The sequence below is a fragment of the Venturia canescens genome, chromosome 5 (assembly GCF_019457755.1).
Source record: "Venturia canescens isolate UGA chromosome 5, ASM1945775v1, whole genome shotgun sequence".
NCBI classification, from domain to species: domain Eukaryota; kingdom Metazoa; phylum Arthropoda; class Insecta; order Hymenoptera; family Ichneumonidae; genus Venturia; species Venturia canescens.
The window spans coordinates 16,962,800-16,975,629 of record NC_057425.1 but is presented as its reverse complement, the minus strand read 5'-3'; the positions used below and the strand labels follow the sequence as shown (position 1 = coordinate 16,975,629).

Here is a 12,830-nt window from a genome sequence, read left to right as displayed (position 1 = left end):
TAGGAAAAATAAGGATGTGGAATTGGCACAATGACATTCAATTTTTTGCCTGCGAAGCACAGTAACTTATATCCCAGCATGACGCAGAATGAATGTCTCACTTTGATCTAGAATCGGAGGAGTTCAAAAAAATCTGAAATCTTTATTGCGGAGTGGACCAATTTCATGTTATCAATATCTTATGAAATTCAAGAATCTGAAATGCTGGCATCGCTTCTTTTGAATATGAGAATATTGTCAATCAATTGAACAGAAATTGGAATCTTTTTTCTATCAGTTATTACATACAAAAAAGAAATTGGCAATTCGTCCTTATAACATTTCTTCATACTTTCTTGACAAACTAAATTTTGGACCCACCGATGAGGACTTACATATCTAGTCAATAACAAGAATTTAGGTCCCAGTGATAATTCCGCTGACTGTTTTGATCTAGAATGTTTGAGCATGTCCGGCAACTTATTTTAGGCCTTTTTTGCTGATTTTTTTACTCATATTATGACAGCGGAGGCACCTCAAAATTGATCACCTGCTCTGAAATGGTCCTGATTGAATTATAAGTGGAAAGCACTATCGCACGATGAACTCGTTGTGGGGGAGAGACCTCTTTGGAGCAAACAGATATTGGTGGACGTTTCAAGATTCTAGATAGGCGAATATGCATAAAAGACAGAACACAGTTTTCGCGGAAAACAGTTTATTGAAAAATTCATCAGACATTCATATATATATATCTTAAGGCCTCAAAAAGACCATGTCAGTGTTGTTTTCTTCGTTTAATCGGTTCTTTCGCGGACCTTTGGTTTTGAAATACGAATTTCGGCTGTAATGAATACTTGCTCATTGAAAACTCATGTGATGATTTCTGAGCAATCTTTTGAAAAAACATGAAATAAACTGCTTTATATAGGAAGAAAAAGAGCTGTCCTTCAATCGATATATCCATCACATTCGATCACTTTTTGTCATAACCTTATTTCGTCACTCCAATACTGAACACTGCAAATTCCCAAATATCTGAATAACCCGACGTGATGAATGCACTTCCTGTCTCCGCTATCTTCCTTTGATGCACTCGTCTATGATTTCTGGATGATGTCCGATCAATGGGGAACGACGTGGATCTCAAACTCTCGAAGCACAAATTTCATACTCAAGTCTGACAGCTAATATGAAAGTCGAATCGTATACTACCGAAAAAAACTTATTCTTCTACTGGTTACGAAAAAAACCCTCGCCGTCAGTAATAACTTTAATAATCTCGATTTTTCCGATGCATGCAATTGTATAGAAGTACTTGAATAATTAAGCGCCGCTCTCTACCCAAATGATTCAGTGATGCACTGACACGGATATCTAGAAGAACTGACGCGTCTTCAAAAATACCAATATATTGTTTGTTTCTTTCTTTTGGTTCTTTTGAGGACTTTATGTTTTGAACAGCAATATGACAAGTGTATTTCAGCGATCACTGCTTTTCAATGTATTCATCATGTACGTTTCTATTCATGGCAAAAGACTGCAACACGAGTCCATTTATCATTTGGAATATTAAGAAGTTCCATTATGCTCATTATGTAAAGTATAGAATACATAAAATTTCCAAAATGTTTACTAGAATCACATGCAGATAAAGAACCCATGTCATACATTGTGAGATTTTTATTCGCTTTCCAGTACATACGCAACTTAAGAATTGTATCCGTGATATAACGATCGTACAGTCTATAAAATAGGAATGAAACACTTCGTTCTGCAATATATCTTTATAAAAAAATCTTTCGTTTGGATTTTTCTTATATCCAAGTTCTCAGTCATATATTTTGATATAAGTATAGTTATATCAACAGCGGTAATGAAACTAAAAAACGTTAAAAAGTGAAAATAGAAATAAACATAAAAAAAACACCGTACCGCTGGCACGTTCATTATCATCTTTCATACTGATATGACTCCGCAGCTGCTATCTAGTTGACATTTTTGTACTTTGTATGTACTCTCATATAGGAATGAATTCTCTGTAATTTTTTGAGTAGCTTCATAGTTTTTTTTAACGTTGTTTCTACCCGCATTAGGGTTTTATTCAGGAGTCAATATTCTTCCCCGTTATAATGAATATGTGCTTTCTGTCATTTAGAATTCATTCAGCTCGTCGGCTTTTTTGTCTTTTTTGTCAATTCAACTGTTATACAGCAGACAATAAACGAAAAACAGTTATTTTATATTAATCTAATCTCTTCTAACTTTTTACCTTGGCACAGAAGTTTATACGTAACTTAAAAATAAAGGAAATTTTATAAAAAAAATAGTTATTTCTGATCTATCAGTTTATGACAACAAATTATTTTTGCTTATCCTATGACTTCACTAGTATCACAAATGTCAGTCTTCAGTAATCTGTCTGTGATTTATGTACTACTTCAGTTCTGTAAGTCTAGATCACTATTTACCACGAGTATTCTTTGCTCATAGTCAATTTTTAATCAACTCAGCAAATGAAAATCATAAAGTTTTTTTTTGGTTCTCACTTATCATTCATAAAATTCTTTTCTAAACAAAATAGTAAGAAATAACTTTATCTTCTTTTGAACTATCATTTCAATACTTTCATCCATATATATTCTTCGAAACAGAAATAAGGACTGCGATTTTTACTTTATATGCTTCCAGTCCCGGGCTATATCAAATAGAAATATCATTTCACGTTTTCAAAATCTCGAATCCTATCTTTGTAATCGCAATGTATATAAAATAATAAAAATAATGGAAAGTATAGCACCGAAACTCAACTGCTGACGTTATTTCTTCGATCTCGATATTGTTTTAACGTTTTGATGTTGCTCTATTCTGATTGTTAACCCATGCTTTCACTTGTGCTGGTGTTCGATGTCCAAGAATATCTGAATATTGTTTTTGTAATTCTTTTATTTCTGTGAATGAGGGTAAACGCTTTTCCTTCAAATATTTTGAAAAAGCTTTGGTCACGATAGATTTTTCTCGTTGTGTCCAAGGACGTTTTGTTCCTTTTTCTAAAAATAAATAAAACCTTATTATTATCCATTCATTCGTATTATTCACTCAACTGAAAAAATCAGTAATACGTACGAATATTTTGGTTAGCATTCTTCGGCTTATTATTTCGTTCGATGTACTCATTTTCATTTATCTCTACATTTGTGTCCGATATTTCTGGAGATTCGATGTCGTTTAGTATTGATGAGTGTCTTGATGAAGAGGGGTCAGTACTGCGCTCTATACCGTGTGCTGCTTGACTTTGAGTCGGATTATTGTCGGTCAAAGCTTGATCATCGCCAGAATCTTCGTCATCAGATTCATCATTGAGAACTTCTTCTAATAGACGCGATATTCCTATAATCTCTCGTTCCACGATCGGCTGCCGATAAATGTCTCGGTGAATTCTTTCTGAATGACCCATAAAGTTTGCCAGATCTGAAATTTCGTTATCGTTCAGGTTCAATCGATGACACTTGGTCGCAATGTTCTTCCGAAGTTTCGTGCCTCGAAGTGTATCAGGGAACGCAGCCCCGCAGCGGCCGGAGTGCTTACGCATGGCATCGCAGGCATCGATAGTCATTGTTTTTTTCGGATTACGACTTCGAAGCCCGAATAAAAATTTATTATTGCTCGGAACTCCAGCGGTTTCACGATATTTCAATATGAGATCTATGCCTTTCACCAATTGCGGGTACAATAATACACGTACTTGACGTCCTTTTTTACCGCGAATCGATATAAGCGTGTACCGATCAGCGGCAGCTTTGGCTTGCGGTGACAAATTCTGATACAATTCTTTGTCGGTTCGATCATCGAGTTTTAGAGGATTCCGATAATCATCTACGCTTATGTTGCTTATTTCACCTGTACGTCGTCGACTAAATACCACCATTCCAACCGCTAACAATTCACAGAGTTTGAACCATTCTTTATATGAGAATTTTGTTTCTAATTTCTCATACGTAATTTTTGTTTCCGAGCCAATGTATTGCATGAAAGTTCGAATATCTCCCTCTGATGGAAGTATAATTTTTCGCTGCCGCTGGTTTTTTCTTTGGTTTTCAAGGGCCACATTGTTTATATCAATGTGAAAGTCGACTTTGAAAATTTTTAGAAATTGTTCGACTCTTCGTTCTTTCTCGGATTCATCTGATTTTACGTATTCATTGACTAGGATGGCTCCAATCTGTTTTATGTATGTACCCAAATTCATCCCCAAACTCGGTGCTCCGAATTCACCTTCGGATTCGTTGTAACGAGCGACGATTCGAACAGCCTTTACCACATCGTCGTATACTTTTGGGTCGTATAGAGATGCGCAATCCGTTATGTCTGGATTGACAACTTTGGCCGTGAGGACCAGGTTACCCATCCTTCGTAATCTGGAGCGAATCATTGCGTGTTGGTAGTGTGGAGTATATTTCGCACATAACTTGTTTCCCCAAATGATGAGGAGACGATCGTATCTAATGAGACGTACAACGTCATCTTCTCGAAGTGGGGGAAAAACTTCGAGTCTTAATTTTTCACTTGCTTCTTTATGTAGACGACCTTCTATGGCCTTGCCAAGGACTAAAATCGACCGCTGATTTTTGATGCCATCCTTGCGACATTTGGCATAATGATGTCGAATATTCCGCATTGAGTGCGATTTCAAACAGCTTACGCAAGTTTTGTAATCTTTTGCAGTCCTTTTGTACTTTGGGTTTGGTCGGCGACAAACCATGAGTTCACCAGTATTGAATTTCGGATTAGTGTTGAAATTAAAAGTTCCATTGTTTCTCAGCGCATCTATCACTTCTCTGCGCTCTTTTGAACCTAGAATAAGGAATGGGTTGTATGCAAAAATCTATAGTTATGAAATATTGACATCATTTATGTATAAAAAACAAATTCAAACCTCTCTTTAGCATGGAAAACTTTTTCACGTCATTCTCTTTGATGTGGACTGTCTCAAGATGCCGTGGGAGTTTGCTATAAAGTTTATGGCAATACATGCAAAAGTATTTTTTCTCACTTTTTTTTTGAGCTGATGTTTGCACGGATAAATTTGTGTCATCCACCGATCCTGTTGCCGCTCTGCCGGAAATGTTTAACACTCCGGAATCCTTTTCTCGTGAGTGAATACAATTGTTTGTCGGAACATTTTTTTCGCGTCCAGCGCTAGTATTACTGTTATTCGTTGCATTTAGAAATTCATCTGAAGAGCTTGAAGCCTCGGTCGGAATGTAATCCTCATCGGTAACGCTATCGTCGTGACTTTGTTCTGTGGCATCGTTGGTCATTGTCGGAGAAAGTCGAGGCAACGAAACACTTTCACTTGTTCCTCTCTCAGGAAACGGTGATAAAATAACATTTCGACGACGATTCGATCTCCGTAATCTTTCATCAACCATAGTTCCTTCACACTCAATACTCTCTTCTTCAATAATCTGTTCATCTTCGCCAACATTTTCGAGATTTTTTTCGCTTTGTAAATAGTCATCATTGTTTAAAAGTATCTGATCGAGCACTGGGTTCATCTGGAAATATTATTAAGAAAAATGGATATTAGCAAAGTCATTAATTCTTATCAATTGTATAACAATAGTCACTTACAGTGTACTGAACTTCTGCGGGTAACCATTCCTCATCATTTCCGTCCGATGACGAAATTACATTTTCGGCGTTAGTCTGCTCTTTTGAAAAAGTAGCATTATCGATATTATCATTGTCAAGTGACTGTGAAGAATATGTCATCGATTGCTCTAAAATATTTTTATTTTGTGTGCCGACTTGAGCCGTATCGATTTCTGTACTAAATTCGGCTGTTTCTGCAGGATCGAAGCAGTATATCGAACCATGTTGTCCATCAAAATCAAGTGTGTTGAGTGATTGTATATATGACTCTCGCAGAACACGTTGTGGAAAACTTTCGTTTAACGTTGATAATTCAGAATTATCGGGAATATCATCTGTGTGAATAGGTTCTGAGGAATCCTCTGCTAGTTCTTTTGACATGCAATTTGATTCCATGTTAGTTTGAACCATATTTAGTTCTGTGTTGAGTTCAGCCGTCTTTGCAGGATCAGAAACGTTTATCAAAGAATGCTGTGCATCAAAAGCAGGTGTATCGAGTGAACATTCATCGAATTCTTGCAAAATATGTTGTGAAGAGCTTTCGTTTAACGTTGGTGATTCCGAGTTGTGGGCAATATCATCTGTGTGAATAGGTTCAAGGGAATCCTCTACTAATTCTTTTGAAATACGTTTTGATTCCATGTCAGTTTGAAGCATATTTGGTTCTGTGTTGAGTTCAGCTGTCTTTGCAGGATCGGAGACGTTTATCAAAGAATGCTGTGCATCAAAAGCAGGTGTATCGAGTGAACATTCATCGAATTCTTGCAAAATACGTTGTGAAGAGCTTTCGTTTAACGTTGGTGATTCCGAGTTGTGGGCAATATCATCTGTGTGCATAGGTTCAAGGGAATCCTCTACTAATTCTTTTGAAATACGTTTTGATTCCATGTCAGTTTGAACCATATTTGGTTCTGTGTTGAGTCCAGCCGTCTTTGCAGGATCGGAGATGTTTATCAAAGAATGCCGTGCATCAATATCAGGTGTATCGAGTGAACATGTTTCAACATCTTGCAAAATACTTCGTGGATGGCTTTTGCTTAAACTGGATAATTCCAAAATATTACCATTATTATCTCTATAAAGTGATTTTGGAGATTGTGAGGAACATTCCGCTGTTTGTTGTAAGTTATATCCAAGCAGTGTAATGGTGGGAGCCATATTATTTATCTCTGTGTTGAGGTAAACAGTTGCTGCTGAATCAGATAATGTTGCTGAATTTCGTTGTTTATTAAAATTTTGTGTATCCAGTTCACATGGCTTAGAAGATCTCGGCAGACTATGAACCAACGAGTCAGAAGAATGTATTTCAACAGTAGACACATTTTGCACTGTTTCAGTAGTATCCTCTGACATTAAGGTTACCATGGCTCCAATATTTTCACATTGACTCGTATTAATGGAATCTCCTCTTAGATGTTGTATATAAGCCGCTGAGTTCAGTTCATTATTTTTTTCGTCAACAACGAATTCGACGACATTCTCAGAAATTGTGTTGTCAGTTGAAGCTATTTCTTCGGGTTTATTGGACTCGGATAATCCATCGAGTGTTTCAGGAGTACTCGAAGATGATGTAGTATTTCTGACTGTTGGTAGAATGCTTATCTGAGGTATACCATAATTTAAATTTTTGCAGATTTCACTCAAAATTGCTACATTTTCTGCAACAGATGGAATATGGAGAGTAATGAAAAATATTTCTTACAGTACTATTGAAGGTTTTATCCTGAAAAAAAATAGCATTGCGTCAACCTACAATACAAATTTCAAAATTTCATTTATATTTGACAAGGAGATCTATAGGCTGAGTATACGTACACTTCTTTTCAAATTTTCTGTATAAAATCGATTTGTATGTACAACCAAAAAATCGTTGATTTTTATATTCTGTCTACCCTGTCTATCGCATAGGTGGATGTTACTTATAACCATCACGAATAAATCAATGAGACATTTCTAAATGTAGATTTCACGAAAATTCTATGTATATTAATATTTCAATTATAATATATTGTACAAGTTTTAACACAAAATAATAGATAACACCAAGAAACCCTCGAAACAGTCGTGTAGTTGAAACTTATGAATTTATTAGATTCAGGTCATATTATGTCGTATTAAAATAGGAACAAATGCTCCCTGAAATTTTCACATTATAGAAGGGTTTATAAATCTTTAACGCAAGATTACTATGCGAAAAAGTAATCAAGAGGATATATAGATTTTTAACACTCCATGTGTGAGCTCTTTCTGAAGTCCTCGAAGCAACCGCTAAAATTATCTCTATAGTTAACCTGCTACTAGACTTATTGATATCAAAACTGAATCGAAACAAATAAACATCTGTAAAATGTAACATGAGCAATCATACGAAATTAGCATTAATAATCAGGGTCATGTGAAGGTATGTAAGTAACATTATTCTGTGTGATAGTTGAATAAACTTACTGTAACGGGCGACGACCCGAGCCGATTTCAACTTCGATTTTCGATTCCGACTGCGAACGACATACTTTTTATCATCACTTTGTTGCAATAAAATGTGCATCGTCGTTTCTTTCACCATCGAAACGGCCGAAATAAAATGTTACCGAGCACTCGAAAGACTGTCAGCGGGGAATGCACATCGAACAAACACTCATCGTGGGCAGAAACGGCGCCGGAATATACGCTCGACCGGATTTCACAGGTGTTGCCAACTTTTAGAGATTTGGCAACACCTCAGAACGAGTTAATTTTAATTATACAAAAGCTCACCTAATATTTTTTTGCGTTTATAATTACGGGAATCACGTTATCAAAAGACGACTGTTCGGAAGTCATTGGTAAAACGATTAATACGTTTGGTACTATTCAATTCTTTGTATGGAATAATAGAAGTCCTTTATAGAGAATTCACTGCAGCATTTCCATTTTACGTGAAATACCTCTTCAACGTTCTTAAACAGAGCGGAATTATTTAGTGGTTAAAAAAAAATTAAATTCAATCGTTCTTGATCAGAAGATTAATTGAGAAACGAATAAAGAATATAATTATTTACGGATTATTAGTAGGTACAATGCAGTCTTTAACTACGTTTACACGACCGCTTTGAATCCGGATTTTACTACATCGGGTGTTACTATCGGTTTTACGCCGGTTAAGTAACACCTGATGTAGTAAAAACTGGAATAATGGCACCGTCTAAACGTAGTCTATATTCGTCTTAATAAACGTAACTCGATGTTAAACGTAACTCGATGATAAAAATGTCGATGTCGAAAACATAAAAAAGCAGTGATCACTGAAATACACTTTTCATATTGCTGTTGAAAACTTCAAGTCCTCAAAAGAACCAACAGAAGGAAACAAACAATATATTGGTATTTTTGAAGACGCGTCAGATCTTCTAGATATCCGTGTCAGTCCATCACTGAATCATCTCGGTAGAGAGCGGCGCTTAATTATCCAATTACTTCCATACATTCGCATCCATCGGAAAAATCGAGATTATCAAAGTTATTACTGACGGCGGGGGCTTTTTTCGTGACGAGTAGAAGAAAAAGTTATTTCCGGTAGTATACGATTCCGTATTAGCTGTCAGTCTTGAGTGTGGGATTTGTGCTTCTGGTGTTTGTGATCCACGCCGTTCCCCATTGATGAGACATCATCCAGAAATCATAGACGAATGCATCCAAGGAAGATAGCGGAGAAAGGAAGTGCATTCATCACGTCGAGTTATTCAGATATTTGAGAATTCGCAGTGTTCAGTATTGGAGTGACGAAATAAAGGTTATGACAAAAAGTGATCGAATGTAATGGAAATATCGATTGAAGAACAGTTCTTTTTCTTCCAATATAAGGCAGTTTATTTAATTTTTTTTAAAAGACTGCTCAGAAATCATCAGATGAATTTTCAATGAGCAAGTATTCATTACAGCCGAAATTCGTATTTCAAAACCAAAGGCCCGCGAAAGAACCGATTAAACGAAGAAAACAACACTAACATGGTCTTTTTGAGGCCTTAAGATATATATACATGAATGTCTGATGAATTTTTTAATAAATTGTTTTCCGAAAAAACTGGGTTCTGTCTTTTATGGATATTCGCCTATCTAGAATCTTGGAATGTGCACCAATATCTGTTTGCTCCAAAGAGGTCTCTCCCCCACAATGAGTTCATCGTGCGATAGTGCTTTCCACTTATAATTCAATCAGGACCATTTCAGAGCAGGTAATCAATTTTGAGGTGCCTCCGCTGTCATAATTTGAGTAAAAAAATCAGCAAAAAAGGCCTAAAATAAGTTTTCGCAGATGCTCAATCATTCTGGACCAAAAAAGTCAGCGAACGTATCACTGAAACCTCAATCCTTCTCATCGAATAGATATGGATGTACTCATCTGTGGGTCCAAAATTTAGTTTGTCCAGAAAGCGTGAAGAAATGTTATAAGGATGAATTGCCAATTCCTCATTGTTTGTAATAACCGATAGAAAAAATAACTCAAATTTCTATTCAATTGATTGACAATAAATATTCTCATATTCACAAGAAGCGATGCCAGCATTTCAGATACTTGAATTTCATAAGATTGATAACATGAAATTGGTTCACCCCGCAATAGAGATTTCAGTCTATTTTTTAACTCCTCCGGTTCTAGATCAAGGTAAGACATTCACTCTGCGTCATGCTGGGAATCAAGTTCATGTGCTTCGCAGGCAAAAAATGGAAAGAGATTGTGCAAATGCTAAATTCTTATTATTCCTAATTATGAATGGACTCGTTCTGTAGTTTCTTGCCATGAATAGAAAAGTCCATGTCGAATACATAAAAAAGCAGTGATCACTGAAATACACTTGTCATATTGCTGTTGAAAACTTCAAGTCCTCAAAAGAACCAACAGAAGAAATCAAACGATATATTGGTATTTTTGAAGACGCGTCAGTTCTTCTAGATATCCGTGTCAGTCCATCACTGAATCATCTCGGTAGAGAGCGGCGCTTAAATATTCAATTACTTCCATACATTCGCATCCATCGGAAAAATCGAGATTATCAAAGTTATTACTGACGGCGGGGGCATTATTCGTGACGAGTAGAAGAAAAAGTTATTTCCGGTAGTATACGATTCCGTATTAGCTGTCAGTCTTGAGTGTGGGATTTGTGCTTCTGGTGTTTGTGATCCACGCCGTTCCCCATTGATGAGACATCATCCAGAAATCATAGACGAATGCATCCAAGGAAGATAGCGGAGAAAGGAAGCGCATTCATCACGTCGAGTTATTCAGATATTTGAGAATTCGCAGTGTTCAGTATTGGAGTGACGAAATAAAGGTTATGACAAAAAGTGATCGAATGTAATGGAAATATCGATTGAAGAACAGTTCTTTTTCTTCCAATATAAGGCAGTTTATTTAATTTTTTTTAAAAGACTGCTCAGAAATCATCAGATGAATTTTCAATGAGCAAGTATTCATTACAGCCGAAATTCGTATTTCAAAACCAAAGGCCCGCGAAAGAACCGATTAAACGAAGAAAACAACACTAACATGGTCTTTTTGAGGCCTTAAGATATATATACATGAATGTCTGATGAATTTTTTAATAAATTGTTTTCCGAAAAAACTGGGTTCTGTCTTTTATGGATATTCGCCTATCTAGAATCTTGGAATGTGCACCAATATCTGTTTGCTCCAAAGAGGTCTCTCCCCCACAATGAGTTCATCGTGCGATAGTGCTTTCCACTTATAATTCAATCAGGACCATTTCAGAGCTGGTAATCAATTTTGAGGTGCCTCCGCTGTCATAATTTGAGTAAAAAAATCAGCAAAAAAGGCCTAAAATAAGTTTTCGCAGATGCTCAATCATTCTGGACCAAAAAAGTCAGCGAACGTATCACTGAAACCTCAATCCTTCTCATCGAATAGATATGGATGTACTCATCTGTGGGTCCAAAATTTAGTTTGTCCAGAAAGCGTGAAGAAATGTTATAAGGATGAATTGCCAATTCCTCATTGTTTGTAATAACCGATAGAAAAAATAACTCAAATTTCTGTTCAATTGATTGACAATAAATATTCTCATATTCACAAGAAGCGATGCCAGCATTTCAGATACTTGAATTTCATAAGATTGATAACATGAAATTGGTTCACCCCGCAATAGAGATTTCAGTCTATTTTTTAACTCCTCCGGTTCTAGATCAAGGTAAGACATTCACTCTGCGTCATGCTGGGAATCAAGTTCATGTGCTTCGCAGGCAAAAAATGGAAAGAGATTGTGCAAATGCTAAATTCTTATTATTCCTAATTATGAATGGACTCGTTCTGTAGTTTCTTGCCATGAATAGAAAAGTCCATGTCGAATACATAAAAAAGCAGTGATCACTGAAATACACTTGTCATATTGCTGTTGAAAACTTCAAGTCCTCAAAAGAACCAACAGAAGAAATCAAACGATATATTGGTATTTTTGAAGACGCGTCAGTTCTTCTAGATATCCGTGTCAGTCCATCACTGAATCATCTCGGTAGAGAGCGGCGCTTAATTATTCAATTACTTCCATACATTCGCATCCATCGGAAAAATCGAGATTATCAAAGTTATTACTGACGGCGGGGGCATTATTCGTGACGAGTAGAAGAAAAAGTTATTTCCGGTAGTATACGATTCCGTATTAGCTGTCAGTCTTGAGTGTGGGATTTGTGCTTCTGGTGTTTGTGATCCACGCCGTTCCCCATTGATGAGACATCATCCAGAAATCATAGACGAATGCATCCAAGGAAGATAGCGGAGAAAGGAAGTGCATTCATCACGTCGAGTTATTCAGATATTTGAGAATTCGCAGTGTTCAGTATTGGAGTGACGAAATAAAGGTTATGACAAAAAGTGATCGAATGTAATGGAAATATCGATTGAAGAACAGTTCTTTTTCTTCCAATATAAGGCAGTTTATTTAATTTTTTTTAAAAGACTGCTCAGAAATCATCAGATGAATTTTCAATGAGCAAGTATTCATTACAGCCGAAATTCGTATTTCAAAACCAAAGGCCCGCGAAAGAACCGATTAAACGAAGAAAACAACACTAACATGGTCTTTTTGAGGCCTTAAGATATATATACATGAATGTCTGATGAATTTTTTAATAAATTGTTTTCCGAAAAAACTGGGTTCTGTCTTTTATGGATATTCGCCTATCTAGAATCTTGGAATGTGCACCAA

The 12,830-nt window shown here is 36.2% G+C and overlaps 1 protein-coding gene across 1 annotated transcript; it reads right to left on the bottom strand.

Annotated features, from left to right (window-relative positions):
* Positions 1 to 1,759: 1,759 nt before the first annotated feature.
* On the bottom strand, positions 1,760 to 7,394 carry LOC122410786 (uncharacterized). Its single transcript, XM_043419219.1, has 4 exons — positions 5,614 to 7,394; positions 4,916 to 5,537; positions 3,106 to 4,833; positions 1,760 to 3,029 (listed from the first exon to the last, which is right to left on the bottom strand). The coding sequence occupies exons 1-4, from the start codon at positions 6,997 to 6,999 to the stop codon at positions 2,824 to 2,826; spliced, it is 3,942 nt and encodes a 1,313-aa protein (XP_043275154.1). The 5' UTR covers positions 7,000 to 7,394; the 3' UTR covers positions 1,760 to 2,823.
* Positions 7,395 to 12,830: the final 5,436 nt, after the last annotated feature.

Coding starts and splice junctions, on each gene's coding strand:
- LOC122410786 (XM_043419219.1), bottom strand. CDS start 6,999: ATGGTAACCTTAATGTCAGAGGATACTACTGAAACAGTGCAAAATGTG. Junction 4,834..4,915: donor GTTTTCCATGCTAAAGAGAG/GTTTGAATTTGT, acceptor TCCTTATTCTAG/GTTCAAAAGAGCGCAGAGAA. Junction 3,030..3,105: donor GAATGCTAACCAAAATATTC/GTACGTATTACT, acceptor ATTTATTTTTAG/AAAAAGGAACAAAACGTCCT.